Below are 27,375 nucleotides of genomic sequence, written 5' to 3'. Positions count from 1 at the left end.
ACATATACAACGTAAATGCGCCACCCACCTTGTGATATAAGCTCTAAGGTCTCAAGTATAGTTACAGCGGCTGCCCCACCCTTCAAACCGAAACGCAATACTGCTTCACAGCAGAAATAGGCAGGGCGGTGGTACCTACCCGCGCGGACTCACAAGAGGTCCTACTACCAGTGAGTTTGGCAAGTTTTATCTCTGGAATGGCACTGTAGGTGAAAGCCGTTGTTCCGAGGGTTTTGCCCAAAAGGCGTACGAAGCTATTGTTAAAAGTAATAGTTGACTCTAAATAGCAGCACTCTTCTAGAGACAGTATCAAAACTTCATCCAAGGCAGACCTAGGCTTTGTAAAGTACCTAGTTTTTTACAAGACTAACGCACCGTTTCTCTCTGTTGATCTCCCAATATTTACTTAATACGACATTACCTTCCAAGTATCTCTGATACTAAACACTTCTCGAAAATCCACTGCATAGATCTCAGAATACACTAGACGGAGTGCATAGTTTGTGCTTTTATTTTTGACTCCAAGCTCGTTAACATTGTGTCTTCAATTAACTCTATAAAATGATCTATATTGAAACAATTTGAAACTGTGCTTTGCAGAGTTCTCCACTAGATATATTAAATCTGTAAAACCGATAAGTATGAAAAAAGTGGTATCTACTTTTACAATTTATTGACATAAAAAGATCAATATAAATAATACGTGAAAAAAGTGGTATCTACTTTTACAATTTATTGACATAAAAAGATCAATATAAATAATACGAAAATCCATTGAACAAAACTAATTCTCTTATTCTAGTTTTGCTTCAAATTACAGAAACCATAATCAATGACACCTCAAGTCTTAAATTAATTTTGTTTTGACGGAAAAAAACAGTTTAGTTTTTACATACATGTTTTTATTAATAGAACTAAAGTTCGCCAATAGTTATTAAATAGAAAAAAAAAGAAAATCAGTTGGAATGGAGAGGAAATTTCAATAAACTATTTTATATTTGTCTATTTATATACAAAGTAGTTTCTAGCCTGCTAATCTACTGATTAATTTGTAAATTTACTGTAATAAAATTGGCATTCAGCAAATTAGCTATGCCATAGCCGATAGCATATGTTTCATATTTTTTTAACACAATTTCAGCACGTCTATTCGCCAACAACATAGCGCTATGATGATGCGTGTGCAAGTTATATGTCGTATAATAACGCGTGTCTGAGCGTCGACAGTCGATACTGACTTTGATAAACGAGCAATTCACTGTCGCCCTACAAGCTACGTCACCTACTATGGTGCATTGCGGTTCCTACATCTCGGCCCAACCCTTGTTTACACTCCATCCGCGTAGTTTTTATGACTACTAACGTAATATTACGTCCTGTATGACCGCTTATGGTAGTCCTTTATTTGTTTGATACAGTTTATTGCACGTAAGTGGAATATTGCTGGAGTGGCCAATCTTCTACGTCGACAGTATAGATGTCACTAGGGTATTAATGTTAACGAATGTTGGGTTTTAGTTCATATTTTTAGCTCTAGTGAAGTTTGTAAGATTTGGAAAAAAAAGATAAAAACTTTAATCTATTTTTGTATTTATTGGACAAGTTGTATAATATTCTGGTATGAAATACCTTACAAAATGATTTAAGAAGTCATCATTAGCGATGGAATGATCATTTTAAAAAAAACGCTCTGCCTATTCGCTGGTAGCCTAAAAAGTTATTCCAGCTACGCCCGAACGGATAGGTGAGCTCGCAGAGAATTTTCTAACACCAGTCCCAGCAACGCATCGCAGAATCTACCACTGAATCGGAATCGTGGTCCACTGAGAAGATCCGGCGAGAAACTCAGTTGACTAACATTTTTACCCTTAAATTGTCAATGTCATAAAATATTTTTTGACACTTCTAATTATGGCATAATTAAATGTATTCAGAAGGTGTCTATATCCTGATAGGTAAACCTCCCAATCTGGTAGAATATCCGAAGACGTGAGATGATGTGTTCAAATGGGTACCATATTTTGAAATTAGATATGCACATACCTACATATAGTTTATACGTATCAGGTATTTCACAATAAAGGAACGACATCTATGTTCAAGAAAAATAAAATGATACTAAATGTAGCGCACGTGTAATAGCGTGTAATAGTCTTATCTAATAATCTTCTGAGTAATAAAACTTATAGAAAAATGAAGAAAACTAAGTTGTTTTTCTTTTTTTTATTTTATTTTATAAAATATACTAATAAAATACAATAAAACGGCAATTTCATACTTTCATACTTTTACTTAGATGCGTGGACGGTCGCTCACGCCACACTTCGTTTTAAATGATTTCCCTTCAAATCGAAACGCATTAATGCTTCAATCCAGAAATAGGTATTTTTTTGTTTTTTATATATATGTATTTTTTGTAGAGGTCACGGGCCCAACCTGAAAGGTTGCTTACCTGCTCCTGCGAGTCAACAGGATTCCCTGTCACCAGTAAACTAAACTAGCCACATTAAAATATGATATTGATCTAATATTTAGTAACGTGAAATATCTGCATGCTATTGTAACAAGAATTTGGTTGGATATTCAAATTTATTATTCAAATACAGCTACAGAGCAACAAGAGGTCCTCGTTATCGTCAAGGAACCTACAGGGTAAGTTGAGGCTTACGGGTTATAGCTGATAGAATTTGCAGAATTCTGAAATGATTTTGATATACCTAGAGGTCATTGGCTATTGATTAAGTAACACTTTAAGAAGTGTGGGGCTATTCATTCCTATTCTTTATTGACTCAACATCAAAACTATGAATAAAGCGAAATTCAAATTTAATTAAAGCTTTAAATAAATTAGATATTGGGATTAGCTGTTGATACATTGTTCTAAAAAACAAATACATAAAACCAATCGACATTGTCATTAATTCGATCAAAAAAAAAAAAAAATTTTGCTTAGATGGGTGGACGAGCTCACAGCCCACCTGGTGTTAAGTGGTTACTGGAGCCCATAGACATCTACAGCGTAAATGCGTCACCCACCTTGAGATATAAGTTCTAAGGTCTCAAGTATAGTTACAACGGCTGCCCTACCCTTCAGACCGAAACGCATTACTGCTTCACGGCAGAAATAGGCGGGGTGATGGTACCTACCCGCGCGGACTCACAAGAGGTCCTACGACCAGTAAAATATATTATTTATTAATTCTAAAATATATTTTACATACCTACTTAATTTTTTCTTTAATATGATCGGAAAATCCACTTGTAAAACCGCTAGAGCACATTCAAACGAGCCCAGCTGGAAACGAGTTAATCGAATCAAGATTAATCGACAAATCGAACTGCCCTCGGGACCAGCAACTTGGAAGGTGCATCCCGAACGCCCTCCGGTATTACTCCGCAAATAAGCGTAACCATTTGCATAACGTCAGCGATATGGATCCCCGGAGCTCATTAACTTAATTGATCGGTTTTCCGCCACTGCAAAATCAATCGCACGTCCTACCATTGATTTGCATTAATTACCGTAGAGAATGTCATTTATATATCGACACTGGGAACGTACTGCAAATGATTTTGATGGATCGCGTTTTGATTATGAGCGATAAGCCTCCACGGTCCACGGTCAAAAGGATTTTGTTGAGTGCATGAGCTCTTATCGTCATCGCTTTCATGTCAAACGTGAAACAACATAATATTTTAATCTTTTTACTATTGGGAATTACAAGCATACAAAACATTCGATTCTCGAAAGTTTTATAATTGGCAACCTTTTTATTAGAATGAATTTTAAAAAAATAACCAGCAGTAACAACTCATATTGAATAACACAATGGATTATATTCCCGTTCAAATTTGATTCCAAAAAAGTAAGTAATATCTTCTATCATGAAACAAACAATAAAACAACAGCGGGGCTCTGTTTCAAAACACACAAGTTTGACATGTGCCAAACCAGAACAAACACAATCCAGCGGAAGGCGGTGGTGTACACCCGGCTTAAATCAAATAACTGTATTGCTTTTAGCTTTGTAAAGCTTCAAGTGCAATAGCGTCAGTGTCGGATGTTCCTCCCCCGTCTCTTGTCTGTAGTCTATGATATTGCTCCACGCCCTTTACGTGTTCGACGGGGTCTGAAGGCGGCGGCGGCGGCGCGAGCACGCACGCACGCTGCCACGGCACCGCCACTCGTTCTCGAAAGATATCGCAAGCGTGACGCCCGACCTAACTGCTCCAGTTTATCCCTTTAATTGCCTTTTTTCTGGAGACTGGCTTTAAGCGCGCTCGCCGTATCTACTCACGTCGCAATTACGGAGACGTCTTATGATAAATCTGCCGTAATTTGCATGAGATAGCATACGCTCTCAACTTTCGCGCAAAGCTTCCCACTCTTGCCGTTTATTACATAAGGGAACGTTTCCAAGAATGAGAATGAGCTATTTAACTACTAACTAGATAGCGTTAACTATCGTTAGTGGCACTGACATTTTTGTACGTACCGAATATAATTCTTGTCGCGCTGCTTTTATTTCGCTCTTGCCGCCGCAGTTATTTGAAACTTTTCGAGATATTTTTAGGGAAATGTTATGAAATAACAATTTGAAGTTGGATCTACCTTCACACAATTGCTCGGCGCGGAAATAAGACTGTAAGATGCAAACAAAACAGACGACACAATCTCCGAGTTGCAACGTAGCGAATCGGCCGTCGACACCCCAAGGCTGCGCGACTCGCCTCGCCAATCTCGACATTTTTTCGTAGTTGCCGGTGTCTCGTTTAGCTGCAGAAATTGTACCGTCAGCGAACCGCCCTGTGGACTACGACGAGCGCTATTTGTCGAACGATGCGCCAAAACATCACATTGCAATCGCACGGAAAAATTATTCCCCGCTAGATTGCTACTCTTCGCTTTTTGAAAGCGCATTTACTTTTGCAGGTTTCGAGTTTTATATTGTAGGGAAGATGAGTCAGAGATTGTATTATCTTGTTGGCAAGCCTCTCTGTGCAGTTTTCATTTCGATTCGCGAACAGGTAAAATTTTATTTGTGATAGCAATTTGGAAAATCGGCGGATTATTGATGAGCTCTCAGAAAAATACCTTTGTAAGAAACAGCTCTTGTCAGTCTAAAACTGTTCACATGCAAATCTATCGAGTTTTACAAAATTGATACATGAAAATAGACGGTTTATGTCGAGCGGTTTTAAAGATGGGTTGTCCCATACATTCGAAAATGTTCGTTTCAATGATAAATAATAATAATAATAAATAAATTCTGGCAAAAAAAAATTGTTCAGTGGACCAACTCACGGCTCTTCGGATGTTGAGTCGTTACTGGAGCTTATACCGAAACCAATCTTGTTACATGAGATCGATTTCTCAATAGCGTTGTATTAACTATTCTAGGTTTCAAACTAACTCGTAACTGCTTCGTACAATTAGAAACACTAAGTACCTATACGTAAGATGAACTTATGAAACCATTTAAAGTTTACTACAGAAGTAGAGAACATTCTATTATTTCCTTTGAGAGATGTTTTTAAAAACAAGCTATCTTCAGCACAAGTACTATTTTTTACTAATAAGATATCCTAAATTGATCAATCCGAATTCTTAATTTTTATTGCCCCCGTAGACAAACGAGAATATTGCCAACCTGATCGTGAGTAGTCATACTCGCATGCCCGGGGTACAGACAAAACGTTTCCTACTGCAAATCTGTAATTAAACTTTCACTATTTTGTACCATAATCGTATTTCCTATTTGACAAGTTGACACTCACTTTTAGAAGTCCAATCGAATTAATCGATCCTATCTCCGAATAATCAGAGTCTACGAAGTACTAGCTATTCGGAATATTTTATTCGGGATAAAATGATTACCGGGAAACTGTCTCATGATCGTTCGAACGAGCGGGCGGAGTCGTCCGATGACATGTCATTAGTTCTTAAGCCAATAGAATTTTTCTTGTTCTGGCTATTCCTGAGTTTGAAATTATCTCTCACTAGCTTTTGCCGGCGACTTCGACCGCGTGGAATAGCCACTTTGGTATAACGCTAAATTTTACCCGCGACTTCATTTACGTAGAAGTAAGTATGTTTTTGAATAATAGAATGTTAAGGAGCTATTTAAGGTACCAAAATCATGCTTTTTAGCCGACTTCAAAAGAAGAGGTCCGCTCGTATTGGTCTTAGTGTGTTGTTCTAACTTAATAGCCTTCCTCAATAAATGAGCTATCTGACACTGAAAGAATTTTTCAAATCAGACCTAGTTCCTTAGATTAGCGCATTCAAACAAACAAACTCTTCAGCTTTATAATATCAGTATAGAATCATACTCGTTACACTATCTTTGAATTATTTAAATCATGAAATTTCAAAACATTTTAAGCATTTGTGCCGTTTTACTTAAAATAATTTAAATATAAACCGTGGACTTTGACAGCATTAACTTGTAGTGGGCATTTACAGAATGAAATATTAGAGCATTTTATATTCGTGGCCATGCCACCCTTCGATACGAAGCAGACTGCTTTGAACTCGATAATGGTGCGAATTTGCGAATGACTTGACATTGGCGTGTCAGATTTAAGACATTTCATGACCAATAAAACGTCTTTTTTTAAATGACTTTGTATACAGTCCCAATTGTATTCAAGAGTCAAAAACTTAAAAGATAATTTTTTATCTTGAATGAAAAAAATGAATGTATTAAACATTTTTACTGGTGGTAGGACCTGTTGTGAGTCCGCGCGGGTAGGGACCACCCTGCCTATTTCTGCCCTGAAGCAGTAATGCGTTTCGGTTTGAAGGGTGGGGCAGCCGTTGTAACTATACTGAGACCTTAGAACTCATATCTCAAGGTGGGTGGCGGCATTTACGTTGTAAATGTCTATAGGATGAGAGAACCTATGTATTGTAACACTTAACACCAGGTGGGCTGTGAGCTCGTCCACCCATCTAAGCAATAAAAAATAAAAAAATAAAATCACATTGCATCCCTTATATTTGGTTTCTTTGAAATTATTTAGCAGTTTTCTAGTTCACTTATTTCATTTTTTTTAATCTGTATTTCAATTTTTCGATTTAAATCTGTGAAAACTTGAAATCAATATGGTATTTTAATGTATTATAGAACAATAAAAAAATGTATTTTCTTCTTTGTTACGTTTTACCAAGTAACTTTTGCAGCATCATGATATTAAAATAATTATACTTACTCTGTGAATGATTAAAACAACAACTGTATTGTTAGACGTACTAGTTTGAGACATAATATTAGGAAAGTTAACCGGTGCAGTCTTGGGTTAATGGGGTGTCATAGCCCACGACGGCCTGTCTGGCTTACGAGTTAGATGCTCATCAGAACGACGACCGCTACGTTCCTTTATTGACACCCGTTTTACTCTGAAATATCGGGGGAGTTTCCTAGAAAATGGAGGTTGCTCTCGCACACATTGTTGTAACGTATTACCTATATTTTCGGAGCTTAGTTGCTAATGCTATCTTATCGCGGGCGACGTAAAAAATGGTCGTGTGAAAACGTAGACTTGCTTGGAAGGGGTTTTTCTTTATGTGTCGTGTATCTAAAATACTTTACACGTTGATTTACGCAAAAACGCTTCGCATGCGATAATTTGTTCGTGTTAGCAACGGTACACGGTTTTCGCGTCCATAAAAATACTTATGTATTCATATACTCGTAACTATTCACAATTTGGAATAGCATGTCAACGTTCAGTCGTAACATACTTTTTTTGTTTGTTTATTACCATGGATAACATAGGAAGGGGTTACAGTTGCTTTTGGACAGCGGCAACAACAGGGACTAAGCCGCTACCTATCAATGTGTAAGTCATTATATGAATGTGAAGCAAAAACTTTGTATCCCTATTTACGAAAATTGCGCAGACGGAGGAGTATAAAATTTTCCACAGTTTCATATTTTTTTAAAAATAAAGCATAAAAGATACATTAAATCAATAAAGAAAACATTACACACACTACCGTGTATTTGACATACACACGCACGCATACTATTTATTTATTCTCAAACTTTTCTTATTGCCTGTGGTCAGATTGAGAAAATTAATAATTTATATAATTTCAATTAATTATAGTCGAATTTCGACTACCTGGGGACCACTAGTGTTATTTAATATGGAATCGTTTTATTGTTATTCAAAATAAAACAAAAAATGCTACCTAAAAACATATACTGAAAACCCGATACTGCATATCAATCATAGCAACACGGACACTTCAATGAAAAAATAAAATACCCAAAGTGTAGCATTACGCTTTGTACTCCTCGAATTCCGTCCACGTCACTGGTGACCAATTTAAGTATTAATAAAATGACAAAACGTGACCCATACGGGCGGCTGCCATCCATCACGTGCTCGTGTCAAGTGTTGGACGAACGATTAAAAAATGTGCCTAACCAAAGTTGCCACAGATACGGAAAGTATTTCGGGGAAAACATACCCGACCGGTAAATACTCTAGACATGGGTGAGATTAAATATTAAATACGCGGTTAGAAATTTCGGGTTGAAAAGTAAAGGTTGTAGGCATGCATAAACCCGCACTGATCCCTGACCGCTTCAAAATCCTGTTTACTGTGTTAAATTCGGACTAAAACAAGGGGTTGGTAATTTTTTATCAGAACAAAATAACGAAGGTCGCACGGAAAGAGACGAAGTGCCAAAACGAGAATCGAATTAAAATATTTAACAACTGAAAATATTTCTAGACAGACTGTCGTGTTTTCTAGTCAAATAAGGGTAAGGTCGAATAACATACATTATTGAGAAACTCAAGCCAGATGTTATGTTCATTTAAAGTATTTTATAGATTTAACATAATGATAGCTAGCTATTTTTTATGTATTTTCGCTAATTCGCAAGAAATATACTTGGAAAATTGAGACTCACCTCCATTTTCATTAAGTCGGTTACAAAATTGAAAAACAATGAATTTGAATATTACCGTTAATACATATTTACATATTTATTATTTACCTAAATTGCAAAAGAAATCCCGTGTACTTACATACCGAAGTGGCTGCTCTCGAGTTGTTAGGTCTCCTTCGGAGGCGCTCGGGCACCTATTAGCTAATCCCATCCCTCCTGACTGAGCCCTTGCTCGCCCACCTATCCTGGTGAAACTGGAAAGGCCTCAGAGCCACCAGTAATCCTTCAATCATAAAAATACCCTTGCATATCAAAAGTATAAAGATATTCATACAGAATTTTTCTACACAAATACTACAAGTATTAATCTTATACCTTTAAACGAGCAATTCTTGTATATTAATATATATGTATATAATCTGAATCTCGGAAACGGCTCCAACGATTTTCATAAAATTTAGTATACATGGGATTTCGGGGTCGTTAATCGATCTAGCTACGATTTATTTTCAGTAAATGGTGTTTTATTCGTGTTTTCAATAATCAACTCTTCCTGACATCTATTGGCAAATAATAATACTATTTTTCTTAATTGAGGGCAACTAACCGCTTTAAAGACACAACAAGATGGCGTTATCAAAAAAAAAAACGGGTAAAGCTCGGTCATCATCTAGTTAATTGTAATTGATGTACTAGCTTCATTACATGATAAGTTCTGTTTATAATCATAGTTTCGCAGGACACTCACCATTAAGTTAAAGAGACAGACTGCCCCTAAAATTTCCGGCAAATAATACAAACAGGCGAGATCCTGATGGCGAAGTTCGTCGGCAGTATGTCGTGTGCAAAAGCGATAACGTAACTTATGATTGATATACTCGTACGTCTGTGTACGAACTAATGACAGGGTGAAGGGTGTTGACTTTCAAGTTATTAATTAATAATGTTATTATTTAGGCTTTGATTATACAGTCCTTGGAACGGGCATGACGTCATCGAAAAAAGAATATTCTTCGCAGTCAAATTGTGGCGGCAGTTCTTTTACAGAGAGTATTATTTTAGAAATTTACTAGCGGACCTGGCAGACTTCGTAGTGCCTCAATCGATAAATAAAATACCTAATCTTTTGTATAAAACAAAAATAAAACAAACAAAAGGAATCCGTCCGACGGGGCACACATCATAGGAAGAACAAAATTGTTATTTTTATTTAATTCCGAACATTGTCATATTTATTGTCTACCTTTTAAACCTTCTCTGGACTTCCATAAATAATTTAAGACCAAAATTAGCTAAATCGGTCCAGCCGTTCTCGAGTTTTAGTGACACTAACGAACAGCCATTCATTTATATATAAAAAGAGATAGGAATAATACATTTTCGACCACCCTGTTCCTTAACATTCAATAATATAGCAGTTTTAGCAAAAATCGCTATATAAATTGGATAAAAGGCTTAGTCAAATTTATATTATATAATAACTTAAAGTTTTAAACTGAAATGGAAAATTTAAACTGTTTTAAAAATATTAATTTTCCACCATTCACAAAATAACGCTGACGAATTTTTTTTATACCTATTATTATAACATGAACAAAAAATTTAAACTCTAAAAAGTTTTTTAATCACAAAAACATCTTTCACGACATTAATTTCATTCTTACGAAAATGTCGAGTACCCCATTATTATTGTTCAAAGTTATTTTGTTAAAGTATTTTTTATAAAGCCTGTAATAATTTCTCGTCATATTGAAGTAATTGTTGACAAGAAATATGTTTGAAATTCATAAAATACTTGTACCGAGAAGAAGCGAAGATATGAGGTCTCGACATGATTAAATGCAATTTCTTTACAAAGTATGCCTCGTTGTAGGTGGAACTTTTCCTTTCTGAGCACCGTGTTCTAAACTTTATCGATTCTGGGGCAATTTCGAATTTTTATTCAACTTAAGCGCCGGCAAAGATGAATTTTAACAAAAATAATCAGAGTGCAAGGTAATGCAATTCGCAAGACAATGACTCAATGTTGACGACGCATTCTGAAATTATAATGAAACCCTTTTTCTGATTCTATTGAAACATCATTTGAAGTATCTCTTTCTAAAACAAACACTCCATTTTCTTTCCTTTTTCTTTTTTGCCACTATTGCTAGTAACCTCAAAGCACGTAGGCGAGCTTAGGGGAACAACCTGGGAGACTTGGCTCATCTCAATCTGGGGAAGTAAGACCCTCAGTGATATGAGTAGGTTACATAAGATACGAAATTCATTCGGGTGTTTGTCTGTGCGCCTGTACAACAAAATCCCACAAGATGTTCAGAACCTACATATACATAGATTTAAGAAAACTGTTAAAGAACATCTGTGCAATAAAGCTTACTATAAAGTCAATGATTATCTAGAAGATTGCACAAAGTGGGAATGAGTTGCTCGCTCCGGGAATTTCAATATTGTAAAATTGTTATGTTATAATTACTTATTGTAATATGAATATTTAAAAAAAAAAAAAAAATTAAAATAAAAATAAAAATCTAACATTTAAAAAAAAAAAAAAAACATGCCCGCTGAGTTTCTTGCCAATTCTTCTCAGGACGGAGGCTAATTCTTGTGAATTGGCGGTAATTCTTTTGACGTTCAACAAGTATGTACTTTCATTTATGTTGAATAAAACTTTTTTTGATTTTGATTTGATTTGATTTGATAAAGAAGATGACACGAGGAGAAAGATTTATGAAAAAAATACGTCAATTGAGCTACATCCAATTGAGCTGTCAATTTTTGGATCCTGGGAAGTTTTTCCGTGAGAAGTAGAGCCCTCTTTATATCAGCAAATCATTGTTTTATCTTCGAGCGATAGTCTAAGAAATATCGTGCTCACTAATACAAGTTGATTTATTTAAAACTAATTTTACATTGCAAAATAATGTTTCCATCACTAATTCAAAGTGATTAAAAATGAAACGACTGTTTAAACAGCTAATTCAAAATGTCTACAACACTCGAACAATTTTCATGAAACGTTATTTTTTATTTTCTTTTTATCGTTTTGATGCGCAATAAAGCAAGTTTTAATGTTGTTGAAGGTGAAAATAGGACGAAAAGTCGCGAATCGTGGCTTTGCATCGTCACGATTTTAGTAAGCGGCTGTTGTACGATACATTTTAGTTTCTTTAGCTGTCTGAGTTACGAACTAAATAGGTACTCAAACTTTGGATAGAATACAGGGTGTTAAAAATGTTTTTTTTTTTTTGCAATAAAATATATTGAAACAAACAAAGACGTTAGTTCAAAAGACAATTTAATGCAGACAAATATACACTGCTGTTGCACTTTAAAACGCTTATTAAGCCGTGTAATGAGTTCTCGTCCCGAGAATGATGAAACAGTTGTGGGGAGTGACTTATGGACGGTACAGAGCTCATAACTACAGCTCGACGGCGCATAAGTCCCCGGACCGCAACGTACATCCGTTTACATTACTCATGGATTTCAAAATTAATAGTAAACGAAGAACGGTCTTGTTCTAAGTTCGAAGTATTTTAAGGCTGAACTATTTATCTTCCAGTATTTAATATGAGGGTCCGTTTGTGGAATGGGAACTAAAAGTTATTAAATCTTACAGATTATGAAAAAGAAAATAAGATTGAAAACACGTGTTCGTATTACTTAAACTTACATACAGATTAACCTCACGAAATACTGTTTACAAGCCTACGATTTTATTAAAACACCCTCTGGATAGTTATAAAGAACTTTGTTATTTGGCTGTCAGTCAGCTTTTAAAAGCCTTACAACAAAGTTAAAACGAAGTAATTAAAAAAGAAAACACAAAATACTTACAAAGTCGGAAGCTCGGCTCTCTTCACTTAAATTACTTGCGATTACACCGACAAAACGTTTTAATGAAACACGTTAAATCGCACCGAGTGGGTCCGCCGAGCAGCGCCGATGTACCGCGGCTGCCACACTTCGCTAACTTCGCCACTCGCTGCGGTAGGTGGCGGGTAGTTTTTCCTCAAATATCTTAGCCGTAAGGAGAGTTGGAACTACTTCTTCAGAGTCCATTATAGAGTACAAACTCGTACTGAGGTGATTACAAATACCCTCGATTTCGGGGATCGTTTTTGGGTAGATTAAAGCAACTTTATAAATATCAACTTTATTTTGAGGTACACGCAAACAAAATGTTCGATAGTTTTTAATTTCATTTATTTAAGTTAATATTATATGCGTGTGATTTCTGACGTGGCGACGCATGCCGTGGCGACACGTCGCCACGCTGTATGATGGTATATATATACAGTCTATATGCAGTAGTGTGTACGGTGTGGCGGCGCGTCGCCATGCGCAATCAAGTGTGCGATTCTCTCCCACTCGATTCGGCGTTAAGCCATCTCTCTCGCTGCACTGAGCTCGGATACCTATAGTGTATACTCCGTAGTGTATACAGTGTTGTTTAGTACAGTACACATAACCTGTGTTTTACTTGAAAACAAATTAATTTTTCGTAATATTTTATTTTATCATTATGACATATTTAGTTCCTATCACAATCTGTTCTTTTCTGCATATTACTTTTACAAAATAATGTCGATGTTGCACATCTGCCAGGCGTCCTGTGACGGCTCACATTTTTTATTTATTACTAAAACATTATTACAAAAGTTGTAAGGCTCTAAAATTTTTATAAAAAGCCGTTTCTGTGTTTTAAATTTATTATTTTTTTATTACCCTTGTAGGCAGACGAGCATACGGCCCACCTGATGGTGAGTGGTTACCGTCGCCCATGGACTTCAGCAATGCCAGGGGCAGAGCCAAGCCGCTGCCTACCGGCTACCGTTAATTATACTACTGTTAATTATTAATTAGGTTGGCATTGAGAAAAAGTCATACAGTTCTACCCTTCTTTTTATTATTAAACTGAAAAAGATAATTCACTTTAGATCGCTTCGTATATAATAAATATGTAAACGTAGGAAACAGTAAAGTCTGCGTTCCGCCCGCGCGGCTACGGAAACCGCGTCAATTAACTTGCTCACGATGACACATTAGCCTTTGTTCTACGACGGCCCTTGCCATACTACCGCTACCATTATTTACTTACTAGAAATTCACTCATATGCAATCCGGCTATGAACTCTTTAAATACCAAATTTTAGAGTTTTCAAAGAAACGATTTCGTTGTTCAAATTATATTTGTGATCCGGAGATAGTTTGAAACGATCACATACTAAATAATAAATAATATACTGGTGGTAGGACCTCTTGTGAGTCCGCACGGATAGGTACCACCACCCTGCCTATTTCTGCCGTGAAGCAGTAATGCGTTTCGGTTTGAAGGGTGGGGGCAGCCGTTGTAACTATACTGAGACCTTAGTACTTATATCTCAAGATGAGTGGCGCATTTACGTTGTTTACATCTATGGGTTCCAGTAACCACATAACACCAGGTGGGCTGTGAGCTCGTCCACCCAACTAAGCAATAAAAAAAAAGCACAACGTTGATTTAAATTACTATGAATATTATAATGTTTGGTGGAACTTATCTAGAAAATCGACTTAACAATAAAAAGGTACTTAGCCGATCTCAAATGTCGCTTTTTTTTAATATTTGTCAAAGTCTTCTTCAGGTTTCAGGCGGTTAGATGTCGCGAAATCAAATCTAAATTAAATAGATTCACAGCGAAAACAGAAAGTTTTCGACTGCCAATGTCAAATAAAGAAGATGAAAAAAGTTTTTTTTTTTTTTCCAATTCCATTTTCGTTCACAATTCTTCTTTTGCAGTCTGTAAAAGTTTTCAAAATAAAGAGGTTTTCGAGAGAGTCTCAATTATCGATAAAGACGATATTAAAAATTCGTTTGTTTTGTTCTTGGGCCACGCCTGAAAGCGGTGTCCCCTTTTCCATTGTTTGCCAAAGAAGGGAAAGCAGCAGCGGCGGCTAACGATTATCAGAAATTTGAATTTCGCCCTCGCGAGTACGCCACTGACGAAATCATCCGATTTTGTGCGTCGTTTATCATAGCTATTATTAATAAGGCGAACAAAAAATTATCTCGGTGCTACAGAATTGTTTGTGTCAGCGAACAGTTTGAGTAATTCGGGAAACTTTTTAATTTCCCCCTTATCGGCAGACGATTGTTTTGCTATGAATAAATTCATGTTGTATTTAGGCGTTCGATCGTTCAGGCGAATCAACAAATAAAGTCAGAATGAATATACATAGTTGGCTGATGGCATGATGAAGGAGCATGATCCAAATTTATTCGTGAACATTACACTGTAACATGTACATATGAAGGCACCGTTCCCTTAATGTATTCATGTAATTCGCATAGCCAGTATCCCCTTTGACTGGCCACGCAACGCCGCACTGGCTGCCGGGATAGAGTAATATAACGTGATGTTTTAAAACCATCCATCACGTCTAATGTCCATATAAAAAGAAGTAGGTAGTGTGCCGGCTCGAACCATAGTTTTTTTTTTTTAATTTTGTTACTCCTGTTTCATATTTGTATAAATCTAATGTATATTTCAATAAACTTGAATTGAAGATATAATATTAGGTATAACATACATACAGTATGAAGAAAAAATTAGAACTAATACCGAACTAAAATTTAATAATCCAGATATCATCGAAGTCCGTTTTACGTCTTTTCTACGTCTTGTAGCCACCGAAATATGAAGGAAATCCACTTGTTGCGAGTTCCTTTAAAATTTTATATATTTTAACAAAGGACATCGACCGTCTCATTTTCACGTCACAAAAGTCTCCGGCGTCCGTTTAGTCCGCTTGGAATTATCAATTGTCTACACTCGAGAAATTCAACAGTGCAAATGCTAAAGCAAGAGCTCACTCACGAGAGCGAGGCTAAATAAAACTCCAAGTATTGGCTACTTGAATGTAAAAACGTTTGTATGCGGTCGAGGCAGCGCCGAGTCTGACACCAATTTACATTAAATGCGGCTTGCTCCCTGCGATGATAACTTACGCTCGGCCAAGCCACTAAGCCGGAGTATAACTGAGTACTTCATAATTCATTTCGAGGAAAAGCACCTCGTATTGTTTCTTAAACGATATAATTTGTAAACAGGATCGTTCGTTGCCCGCTTATGTGACGTCTTCTTCTTCTTCTTCTTCTGAGTCGGTTTCTTCATTACTGAAGGTCGTGTCTAATCTAAAATATGGACCACTCGATGCACAATGCTTCCCCACGTCTTCTTGTCCTCGGCGGTCTTTATAGCCTCGGTTATTGGCAGGCCGGTGAGCGTCCGCGTAATCTTCTCCCGTCAACCTGACCAACTACCATCAGCTTCTCCAAGTTATCGTTGCCTCTACGATGTGGCCGAAGTACGCGAGAATACGTTGGAAGCATATAGCGGACAGCCTTGTGGCAATACCGAGCTCTTTCGGAATGGACAGGTTGGTCCGGCGTGCTATCCATAGAATTCGCAACATCCGTCTCCAACACCATATTTCAAAAGCATCGATCGATCTTTGCTCTTTCACTTCGTCTTATCGTATGTGACGTACAAAGTAAAAAATAATTCAATTGTAGTTTTAAATTTATAAATCAGATAGGCTATGAGCGAAATAGGCTTGGATAAATAAACATACAAAAAATCTATGTTACGCTTACAAAATTATTGTATCCTCAATATCAACTCAATAATACAAATCAATCGAATTATTTAATAATAATACTATCATGATACAGAGCAAAGGAAAGAAAATTTTAGTTGGAGGTTTAAAATGCGCAAAATATATTTAAAGTGATCCCTAAGTCTGTTTTTCGTTGGCTCTGCCTCTCAGTGGTTCGGTGCTGAATTCAAAATTATCTATATTATGCGGTTTCGTCGGGGCTGCTTTGAAAGACCTTTGCAACTGCGATGAGTGAGATATAATGTATTTTTTATTTATTCACATTATTTAAGCGGCCGGTGCGGAGGCGGTATTTTGCATTCCTTTTTCTTTACATTTTATGTAACAGAAATGTTCGTTCAGTTATATGTATTAATAAAAATAAAATAAAATCCTAATGTAGTCAATTCATAGATCTATGTATGTTTGTGAAATGAATTTCGAGATCCGATCATTAATTAAATCAAATAAAATACAGAGAGAGGATCTTACGCCAATCTGAACCCACTCGGGCTGTTAGCGGAGCCCCGAAAACACGGAAACACACAAAAACTGATTGCCCATAGATCACAAAGTCGAAGTCATATTTTTAACTAAGGAAGAGTCCTCCTATATTATTAGTAGTATTAAGCAAGATAATAGTATCAACTTTAAGTGTTTTCGTAGACAATCTGAATCATTCAACTGCACCATCGCAGTTCCTTGAAAATATAACGCGGAAATTCATATATTCTAGTCAAAAGGCTATATTGAACGCGTAATCGAATTTTCGAAATTGATTTATTGTAAAAATAAACTATTCACCAGTAATCTAAGTACTTCAAAATAATTCCCAGTAGTTTTCTTAAGCTCTTTATGTTCTAGAATGTTCTAAGTGTGTCTTCGTTCTGCTTTCGCAGTGATTTCCTTTATGACCCCCTTGTGAACAGTTAAGAAAAGCAACTGATTAGTATTCGTGCTGTATTTTACACTTAATGTATTGGAAGAGGTGATCTTCAAATTATATTTCTTTTTAGAGAATAATGGAAGCATTTTTTAGAATAATATTACGAATTCGAATTTTATTATCGTTAGAATTTGGATCTTAAAATACAGCACATATTTTTTTCTGAATAGAGTAAGTACTATTTTAGGAAGATAAGATATCATCGGACTTCCTACACATTTTAGTGTAGTGACTAACATTCTTTTTCTCTTGTTTTATTTGAAGAAGATAAAAATAGAAAAAAAAACAGCGAAAGCAACTCTGAAATTACTGAATGGATTTTCATCTAGAGTTAAAACTAAGCTGAGATTAATTTAGAGCACAATATAAGGTTGTTTCATTGAAGTCGATATTGCAGCGAAATTGTCGTCAAACAAATCTTTTTTCGAATTCACTTATATTCTGTTGGATGTGTAATAAGTAATATTATCAATTTGAAGGTAAGAATTTCACGCAATAAAACACTTAATCGATTCCACGAAATTCGGTATTGCAACACTTTGAACTGTGGGAAATAACATATGCTATGCCTAATACCTAAATTTTTGGTCACGCGATGAAAAGTGTAGTCCACGCAGGCGGAAAGCTAGTATTAAATAATTCACTAGGAAAAAAGGAAATGAAGTAAATAGACTGTAAGAGGATTCAATCACAGTAGTATCTTGTACAGGGCCGGCCCGACATCACAGGCCGCATACTAAATTATTAGGCCCTTAGTTATTTATGCATCGTGAGCCAACATCTTAATAGCGAGCGAGAGTTATGTCCAGCCTAAAATAATATTTTGTGTAAATGTTTGAAAATAAACAAGCCGCTTTCGTGTTTTAGACTGACAATTTGTCGTAACTTTGCAATGCTGTGGCGTTGATATTAGCGGATTCATTATTTAGTTTTCATTTTGAATTTATGTTTAGTTTCGTAAAATACAATCGGGGGGGGGCTTACCTTTGGGTGTGCTCTTCTGGGAAAGGCCACTTTGGGGTCAATCTGAAAACAAAATAACATTGATTCAATAAAAAATAATTCGACTACAAAAACAATCGCCGACCACCATCGTGCAATCATTAAATATTGCAATGCAATTTGCTCTTGATTCTAATAAAAACATTAGGTTTACACTTCAGTATGATTCACTTATCTAATTTATTGTGGTAAATATTCAAATGAGCTCAACGGCCACCCGAAATTGAATAGCAGTTATAAAGACATGAAAACTTGGAACTCGCCGTCGAAATTAAGACATAGCATTGAAGCATTGAAATTTTAATAATTGTATTGTAGAACCTTCAAACTTCCTTCAACCTAAAACCTATGTGTTCTTCACAGCAGAATTTGACAAGATGGTGGTGGTACCGACCCGTGCGGGCTCGCAATGCATCTTTCCAACACTATGTTCCGATTAGCAATTGCAGTATACTGGTATAATACTCGGTCTATGGGATCAAAAACCGACATCACATAGATTTTTGCTATTGTCTATTTCATCGGTATCGTATATAGTAAAAAAATAATAATATTGTCCTAGTTCTGAAAGGCAAATAAAAAATTTAGAAAAAAAAACATGCCATTAACGAACTTCTTTTCAATTTATTGTACTACAATTCATTGCACAGTAACCGCACACATACCACCGTTGCTTTTTGGCATACGAGAATATTCTTCTACATCTGTCAATTTGACCCTTAAAAAACAAATCGAAGTTTTTTGTTTTATGTATTTGAATACGAAACAGAATCATTGACAAGGCCGACTAATCATAGACCGCAAGCCTTGTGGTATCATGTAAAATAAATCCGCATCTGCGGCTGCAGCCATCTCTGAAATGCCGCTGCAAAAAACAACCCAGCCGAAAACCCTGCACCGAGCTCTCCTGTCACTCGATTTCGCCTTTCGTCTTTTTCACGTAACCGACTACTACTATTTCATGCGAGCGACTGTTTAAGCCCTCAGATTTTCTCTCGGCAACGAATGGTCCGAGCACACTCTTTTTGCTTGTGTGGGGATGCGATGTTGACCGCTATAAACGAAAAATATAAACTCAAAGAAGCTACCTTTGACATTTTAGAGGTAAAACGTTTCATTTCCACTCGCTCTGGCCGTTTTGTCTGACCACTTCCAGTTTCTGTTGTGGTGCAAGTTTAATGATACAGGGATATTCGTTTTAAAAACATCAGGTTTAATCCTGGAAACAACCCGCTTAAAATATTCAGATGGTTTTCATAGTTATCTAGTGATAGAGTATTAAAAGATAAAACAATTTAAAAAAAATTGTAAATAAATATATGTTTCGCTTATGATTTGTTTCATATATCTAATTTAAGGTTTTCACAATTGGGTTTTTTTTATTGCTTAGACGGGTGGACGAGCTCACAGCCGACCTAGTATTAAGCGGTTACTGGAGCCCATAGACATCTACAATGTAAATGCGCTACCCACCTTGAGACATAAGTTCTACGGTCTCAGGTATAGTTACAACGGCCGCCCCACTCTTCAAACCGAAACGCATTACTGCTTCACGGCAGAAATAAGCAGGGTGGTGGTACCTACCCGCGGGGACTCTCAAGAGGTCCTACCACCAGTAAGAATGTATATAACAAAATCCAAATATTCTTGCCCGTATAATTGCGAAGGGAGCGGTGAGAGAATAATTTAAAAGATTTCGCCCAAGAGGACTGCATTATTACAGTATCAGACAAAACAGCTATAGAAAGTCATTCATACATTCTTAATTATTTAATTATCTTTTGAGTGCGACTCTGTGGACTAGAGATTTAATTAGTTCAAATTAGAACACCGTTTTTAATTGTATTTACGTAATGAGCTACGGTAATGTTTAAACTGACCTAACCACAAAAATTGCTGAACGATGGACAATATGTTACTTTAAACCCATTTAGGTATCTCACGCAAGAAATTTTGTAAACGTTGTAAAATGACCACGAAAGTGTACAGCGAGGAAAGCAGAAAAATCATAAAAATCCAGATGGTGGCGCTAAAGCGATTAAGCGGGTCGATGATAAATTTTAACGAGTTATTTTAATGGAGGCGATCGCAGTGGCTGCCGGGCATGCTGCCTCAATAGAAAAATAAAGCTGAATTCTTCAAAAGACCCGTTAACAGGAAATTCTTCCATTTTATTATGAAACAATCATGTGCTCCGTGTGTGTATTTCTAAAAATTTACCATTACTGTTTATAAATGTTTTTCAGAAGTCGAATTTATTAGTAAGATGAGTTTGGATAAACTTAACTATAGCTATCAAATAGTTAATTTATTTTTATTTATTATCCTTGTAGATACACCAGCATTCTGCCCTTCTGATCGTGAGTGCTTACAGTCGCTCATGCAAGCCAGAAATCGCACGTCATACGCGATCTGCTGCCGGCCTATAAGTGTCTTTGGTGCATTGAATGACAGACATCGAAGAAAACAATAATAATCGGTTTGCAACCTCAAACAATACGTAATCACAATTGACGTAGCAGCGCGCGCAAAAATACCGCCCAGCTGTAAGTTTTCCGATAAAGATTGTCATCACAAACCTATGTACATCTATGTGCTTTTTTTTATTGCTTAGATGGATGGACGTTGTAGATGTCTATGGGCTCCAGTAACCACTTAACACCAGGTGGGCTGTGAGCTCGTCCACTCATCTAAGCAATAAAAAAAAAAAAAAAAAAAAAAAAAAAAAAAAAAAAAAAAAAAAAAAAAAAAAAAAAAAAAAAATTTCGAGCTCACGGCCTATAGACATCTACAACGTAAACGCGCCACCCACCTTGAGATATAAGTTATAAGCTCTCAGTATAGTTACAACAGCTGCCCCACATTTCAAACCGAAACGCATTACTGCTTCACGGCAGAAAGAGGTGGGGTGGTGATACCTACCCGTGCGGACTCACAAGAGGTCCTACCACCACTAAATTGACATCTACAGTAAATCTATGACAGAAGGCTGCATTGGTTAAATCTATTCCTACTTAGTGTCTTGGGGCGAGTAAATCTAGTATTCGAAAGCGGAACAGTGTGATTTCACTACTGTTTTGGAATACCACGTTGGCTTTCCGTGGTAGACGACATCGACGTGAAGTCGATTACGTTAAATTTTGTATAACGCAAACAGTAATATCGATGCTTTGCGTATTTTCAGACACACCGGCGTCTATGTTTACAGTAAAGTGATTTTGTCGGTGGATTCTCTAATGCGATGTCAGCGTTGTCTCGAATTACCTTCAATTTCTATCTACTGATCTACGTATAGGTTCTTTAGTTATTTAAAAAAGCTTTGTTGTCACCTTGCTTCACGTTGTACGTTGCAGTAATGTTTAGCATAAATCATAATTTATTAAAATAATTATTTAAAAAACACTTAATAAATAAATCTCTATATATAAAAATTAATTGCTGTTGGTTAGTCTCGCTAAAACTCGAGAACGGCTGGACCGGTTTGGCTAATTTTGGTCTTAAATTATTTGTGGAAGTCCAGAGAAGGTTTAAAAGGTAGATAAATATGAAAATGCTCGGAATTAAATAAAAATAACAATTTTGTTTTTCGTTTCACGTGTCCCCCGTCGGACGGGTTCCTATTGTTTGTATTAAGTTTATTTGATACAAAAGCATAGGTCTTTTATTTATCGATGGAGGCACTATGAAGTCTGCCGGGTCAGCTAGTAAATAAATAAATATTTACTAACAATCAGGCCACGTTAACTGGTCCCGTGCTAAGTTCGTAAAGAACTTGTGTTAAAGGTACTTGATAACGGAAATAAATGTAAGATTTTTATTATACACATACATATATTGAATATACATCCATAACCCTGGAAAAGACATTTTATAATTATTATACAAATATCTTCCCTTGGCGGGATTCGAACCTGCGACCCCCTTGTGTAGTAGTGTGTAGACCATGTCAGCTACCACTACACCAGATGACCTTTATCAACCACAAGCGGCCCGCTCAGGCTCCGCTCGGGTCTTTAACAAAAATTTCAACGATATTTGCCGTTGTTTTATTTTTTTTAATAAAAGAACACTTATTGCGGCACAACTATAATAGTTAGATGTATGCTGTCGCGACACTTTTTGTAAATAATAATGTGTTATACAAAGTCGTAGTACATTATTTTATTCTATCATCAATAGTTTTCGCAGCGCACGCCATGTAAATAATGTTTTAGGTAATTTTTGTACACCTTGGGTTACATTATTGGAGTTTTAGTAAGGATTCCGAATTTTTTTCCAAAAATATTATAGTTTATGTCACTCGGGAATAGTGTAGCTTCCAAACAGTGAAATAATTTTTCATATCGGTTCAGTAGTTTCGGAGCCTATTCAATACAAACAAACAAACAAATATTTCCTCTTTATAATATTAATATAGAAATATAGATTATCAACCTTTGACCTTTATCAACTGATAATTGATTTATTTAATCATAAGATTTCGTGACATGATGAAATTCTCAATAATTTGAAACAACCCAGCCGAGGACAAGAAAGTTTAATGACATGCACTCGGTGCAAGCGTTAACAAAATTTATTTACGTGACAGCGACACGTAAACGTCGCCCGGGGCGTCGCTAAGTGGGGACCGCATCATTTGCTGTTCAGTCAGCAACGCGCACTTTAACTCCTCCTAATTGGAACGAATTTGGCTGCAGGTGCAACACTCGACTTGGCTCAAGATTAGAGGCGAAGTATTGCGAGTATATTCCACGCCGTCGCCTCGAAAATACTCGATGTGCAGCGCGTGATTTGCGGCCGGCGCTTCGAGCCTTACGTTTACGCTAACTCGAATTAGATAGAGAACAATGTGACCCCGCTGCAAACATAAATGATAATAATAATATAACTCTTTATTTGACACCACATGTACAGAGTAAGCATATAAAACAAATAATAGACAATGACATAAATTGGCGGCCTTATCGCTGAAAGCGATCTCTTCCAGGCAACCTTGCAGGGGAAGGAATAATCAAACTAGCCTGGACGGTGCTATATCTTAATAAATTTACATAAAAATATATACTTATATACACATGTGAAAAATAAATACAATACAAGATTAACTTACATACGATTAAATACTAAAAATATGCAAGTAAATACAAAATAAGTAGCAACTTATACAGTTACATATATCGTAGGAGCCATATTATTGTGCAAGGTAGTGCGATTTTAATCTGAACTTGAAAATTTCCGGCGAGGACGATTGTGATGATATGCAAACTTAAGCAACAATTAATGTTTAATAACGATTTATGTTGCCACGTTCTTAGCTTGAGCGTAAAAACTTGTCTACTTCGGTTACATTTAACAAAAACTCAGGATGGCGTACTCAACAAAGGGTGTCCGGACACGGGCAAACAATACCACGGATACGTTGTTTTATTTAAGTTGGATACAGCTTTAACTCGATCTACATAAAACGCAAATAAATCGTAGTACGATCGGAAAACACTTGACACAGATTGTTTATAAAGTAAGGCTTGCTTTACGCCCGGCAAGACAAGCGGTAATGAAAACCGGCTAGGGCGGGGAGACTCGACAAACGTCATTACCGAGGCACGCATAAATATGCAAGGCAGGTAACGCACATTTTCCTGCGACGTCGCAAGAATTTTATCGCTCGTTTAATTCTGTGTGAGAAAAAAAAAATGGGATTCTTTTTGGTGTAACATGAGATAGGCGGCCGCGTGGGAACCGGCACACTGGTCTCCTCCGGACGCCTCGTACCTAAGTGCAGTTGAAATATACCTTATCCGTTTTGTTGGATATAACTTTCCTTTAACACAGGAGTCAAGCCTACAAGACGGAAGAGAAGACGTAATCTTATCCATCAGTGGAGCCTTATTCGTTAGACGCTAATGTGGGTGCTTCGTGTTGTTAGGGGCGCGCCTATTATCGTGTGTTTTATTCATCGCCCTTTTCCTTCGGCGCGTGTTACACGTCCGCTACAATTGCCCGGGACCTTAACGATATAGTTCTATTTTCTTAATGACCTTGTTAATTTTGTTCACATTTGTTAAAGTGTTTCGGTCGTTTGTTACTTTCTCTTTAAGAATATGTCATTGTGTTCGTAAGTAAAACTGCTCATAAAATAAAATACAAGTCTGTTAAATGATATATAATCGTTTGTTTTTATCCTCAAAATGCAACAATTTTTGTTTTTTTATTCCTTGGATGGGTGGACGAGCTCACGGCCCACCTAAGGTCTCAGTATAGTTACAACGGCTGCCCCGCCCTTCAAACTGAAACGCATTGTTGCTTCACGGCAGAAATAGGCAGGGCGGTGGTACCTACCCGTGCGGACTCACAACACATCGTCCTACCAGTAAAAATCCATAACAATCAATTACAAACCCAACGAAACCTTAATAGGGGAAAGTTGAAACCCTTTTAGCGGTTCTAGATTTGATCGACTAAATGTGGTCAGTTTAAGCTTATCTAGCGATTCAGGTCAGTACAAAAGCTGTCTGCAGCGGCATTAGTACAATGTGGCCGGTGGTCTCGCGAGACAAAGATTACGCACTGTAGCTCAGCGGCCGAGCTCGGTGGTCCAAAACGCTGATAGCGTGCACACTGGATGAGCTCAAACTCTAACAACAATGAACGCCACGTCGCTTTTCGATTTCGAAATTCTAAAAATGGGTTTTGTTCAGTTTTGTATTTGTGAAATGGATTTTAACTTGCTTAGAATTATGTTTGAAACAAACCAAAAAAATGTATGTAATCTGTCCAATCTATATTAATTACTTCGTCCGCGTGGAAATAGTTCACAAATAATGCCTTATTTTAGTACAAATTTGGTTAGCATAAAAAACGTTATAGTAAGCTAACCTTAACATATGGACATATACTGTCGCGGACTTTTTTTTAGATCTTTTAAAGGGAAACAATTCTGTCATACATTATTTTAGCGAAACTTTAACAGTTTCTGCAGCGCACGCAGCGGAAGCTCTTAAAAGGTAAAAATAACCCCGATTTTGAAACATTATTTATTGGGGCTCCACTTGTATTTGTCTTAGCGTGATGTTATATAATATGTCTATAGCCTTCCTCGATAAATGGGTTATCTGACAGTGAAATAATTTTTCAAATCGGACCAGTAGTTCCTGAGATTAGCGCGTTCAAACAAACAAACTCTTCAGCTTTATAATATTAGTATAGATTTTAGAGGTAATTTTCAAAATGAGTTCTCCGCGAATGATCTCACAAATCTACTTTTAAGTACACAAATTTCTTCGATAATAATATTCATTCACACAATCTAACCACATCCATACATCGAATGATCAATGACCCGTCTAGTTCCTAAGCAATCCTCGCCGACATCCGGCGCATATATTTGCAGTCAAAACATAGTTAGGGCAAGCGTGCAATGCGCATGTCATCCCGTAATATTATTTATTAACTACAACTGGCTTCCGATGCTACTTTATTCCATTGTACTGCCCTGGTGTCCGAAGTTTTCTGACTGACGCGGCTGGAGAAACTTTTCGTGCATACAACGAATGCCTGTCAGATGAACGTAAACATGCAGCCAAAATACTTCTAGTTTATTATTTAGCTTACAGATCTCGGTTACTAACTTGCTGGATGTTTACTTGCAGAATATAATATATTTTTATTTGGAATTTGCTACCGTTTGAAGTTTGTCGAATTTATCATCTTTTTCTATTCAAGGCACCTCTCCACAACTAGAGAACGGCCGTCAATAAAATAAAAACAGTTCGTCTTTTCGCATTAAAAGTGTACAATTTTAAAAAATATTCGAAATTTAGTTAATATACGGAATCATTTGGTATCACCAGTATTTTTCTCATAAATACTGTCAAAAGAGCGTAGTTTAGTATTAGTTTTTTTTTGTTTTTTGTTTACCTATATTTTGACTACTATTAACAAAATTAATACATAATTTTATCTTACTTTAAAAAACAGATAATGTAACTGGTAAAAAATAAAAAATGAATGTTGCGAAGATGATAAATATTAAAAATATCACATGGTAAACCTTTAAAATATTCTTGTAAAATTAGTAAGTTTTGAGATTATACAGTTTTAATGCGAGAAGGCGAGTTGTCCTGCGCTGATGATTACAGCTTTCTCGCTTTTTTCTTTAGCCGAACTTACCTTCTTTCGACCTTGAATTTTACTCACGCTGGTCAGTTTACGTTGATGATATATTTCACGGCCAAAATAGATATATTCTTTAATTTATCACAATAGAGTTTATCAGATCTTTCTGTCATAATGTAACCAATCCCATATTCTTCTTCTCAGTCGTACACTCCTGGCGGAGTGGTCGTGTTTACGTATGTCTTAATGCTTGGTTGCGGCTTTTGAGAGACTTATATTTCCACATCTTATTTAATTCTTCAGTCATATTCAAAGTTGATAGTCAATTATGCAGAACAGTGCAATGAATGACGAAGACCGAAGTCGTTGCCTTTTTAACTATAATAAGCGTATTAAGCTTATAGGAATTGAAGCGGTGCCGTTGTGCGCGACTCGACTTGACTCGACACACCAGGACACCGATCCTTGAAATCCCAACGCGTCATCACTACATCGGCCATTAACCAGTACTCGAAGCTGCTCCAATGATCTTCGAATAGCAAGAGGTTTCTATTGCTAGTCTGTTGTAATTGCTGCGTAAAGTGGTGAAGGCATAGCATGAAGTTAATTTCTGAGGATGTTGGTTAAGATCGGCTTTAGTAATATTTCAAACAAATCTTTATATTTGATATCATCTTTAAATCTTTATATTTTAGGACATCTCTGACAAAATTAAAACCTATAATTTCGTTTATCATCATTATGGATGTTCGAAGCTTT

At 36.5% G+C, this 27,375-nt stretch overlaps 1 protein-coding gene across 6 annotated transcripts in view; it reads right to left on the bottom strand.

Moving 5' to 3' along the window:
• The window catches only part of Rbp6 (RNA-binding protein 6), a 564,515-nt gene that overhangs the window by 252,553 nt on the left and 284,587 nt on the right, over positions 1–27,375 (bottom strand). For all 6 annotated transcript variants that reach the window (XM_089730415.1, XM_089730414.1, XM_028174640.2 and 3 more), the window contains exon 5: positions 18,484–18,525. In XM_089730415.1, coding sequence (XP_089586541.1) covers positions 18,484–18,525 — 42 coding nt within the window. The remainder of the gene's footprint in view (positions 1–18,483; positions 18,526–27,375) is intronic.

This window comes from Bombyx mandarina, chromosome 10 (assembly GCF_030267445.1).
Source record: "Bombyx mandarina strain Sakado chromosome 10, ASM3026744v2".
Lineage (NCBI taxonomy): Eukaryota > Metazoa > Arthropoda > Insecta > Lepidoptera > Bombycidae > Bombyx > Bombyx mandarina.
This window is presented reverse-complemented; position numbering and strand designations above follow the sequence as displayed.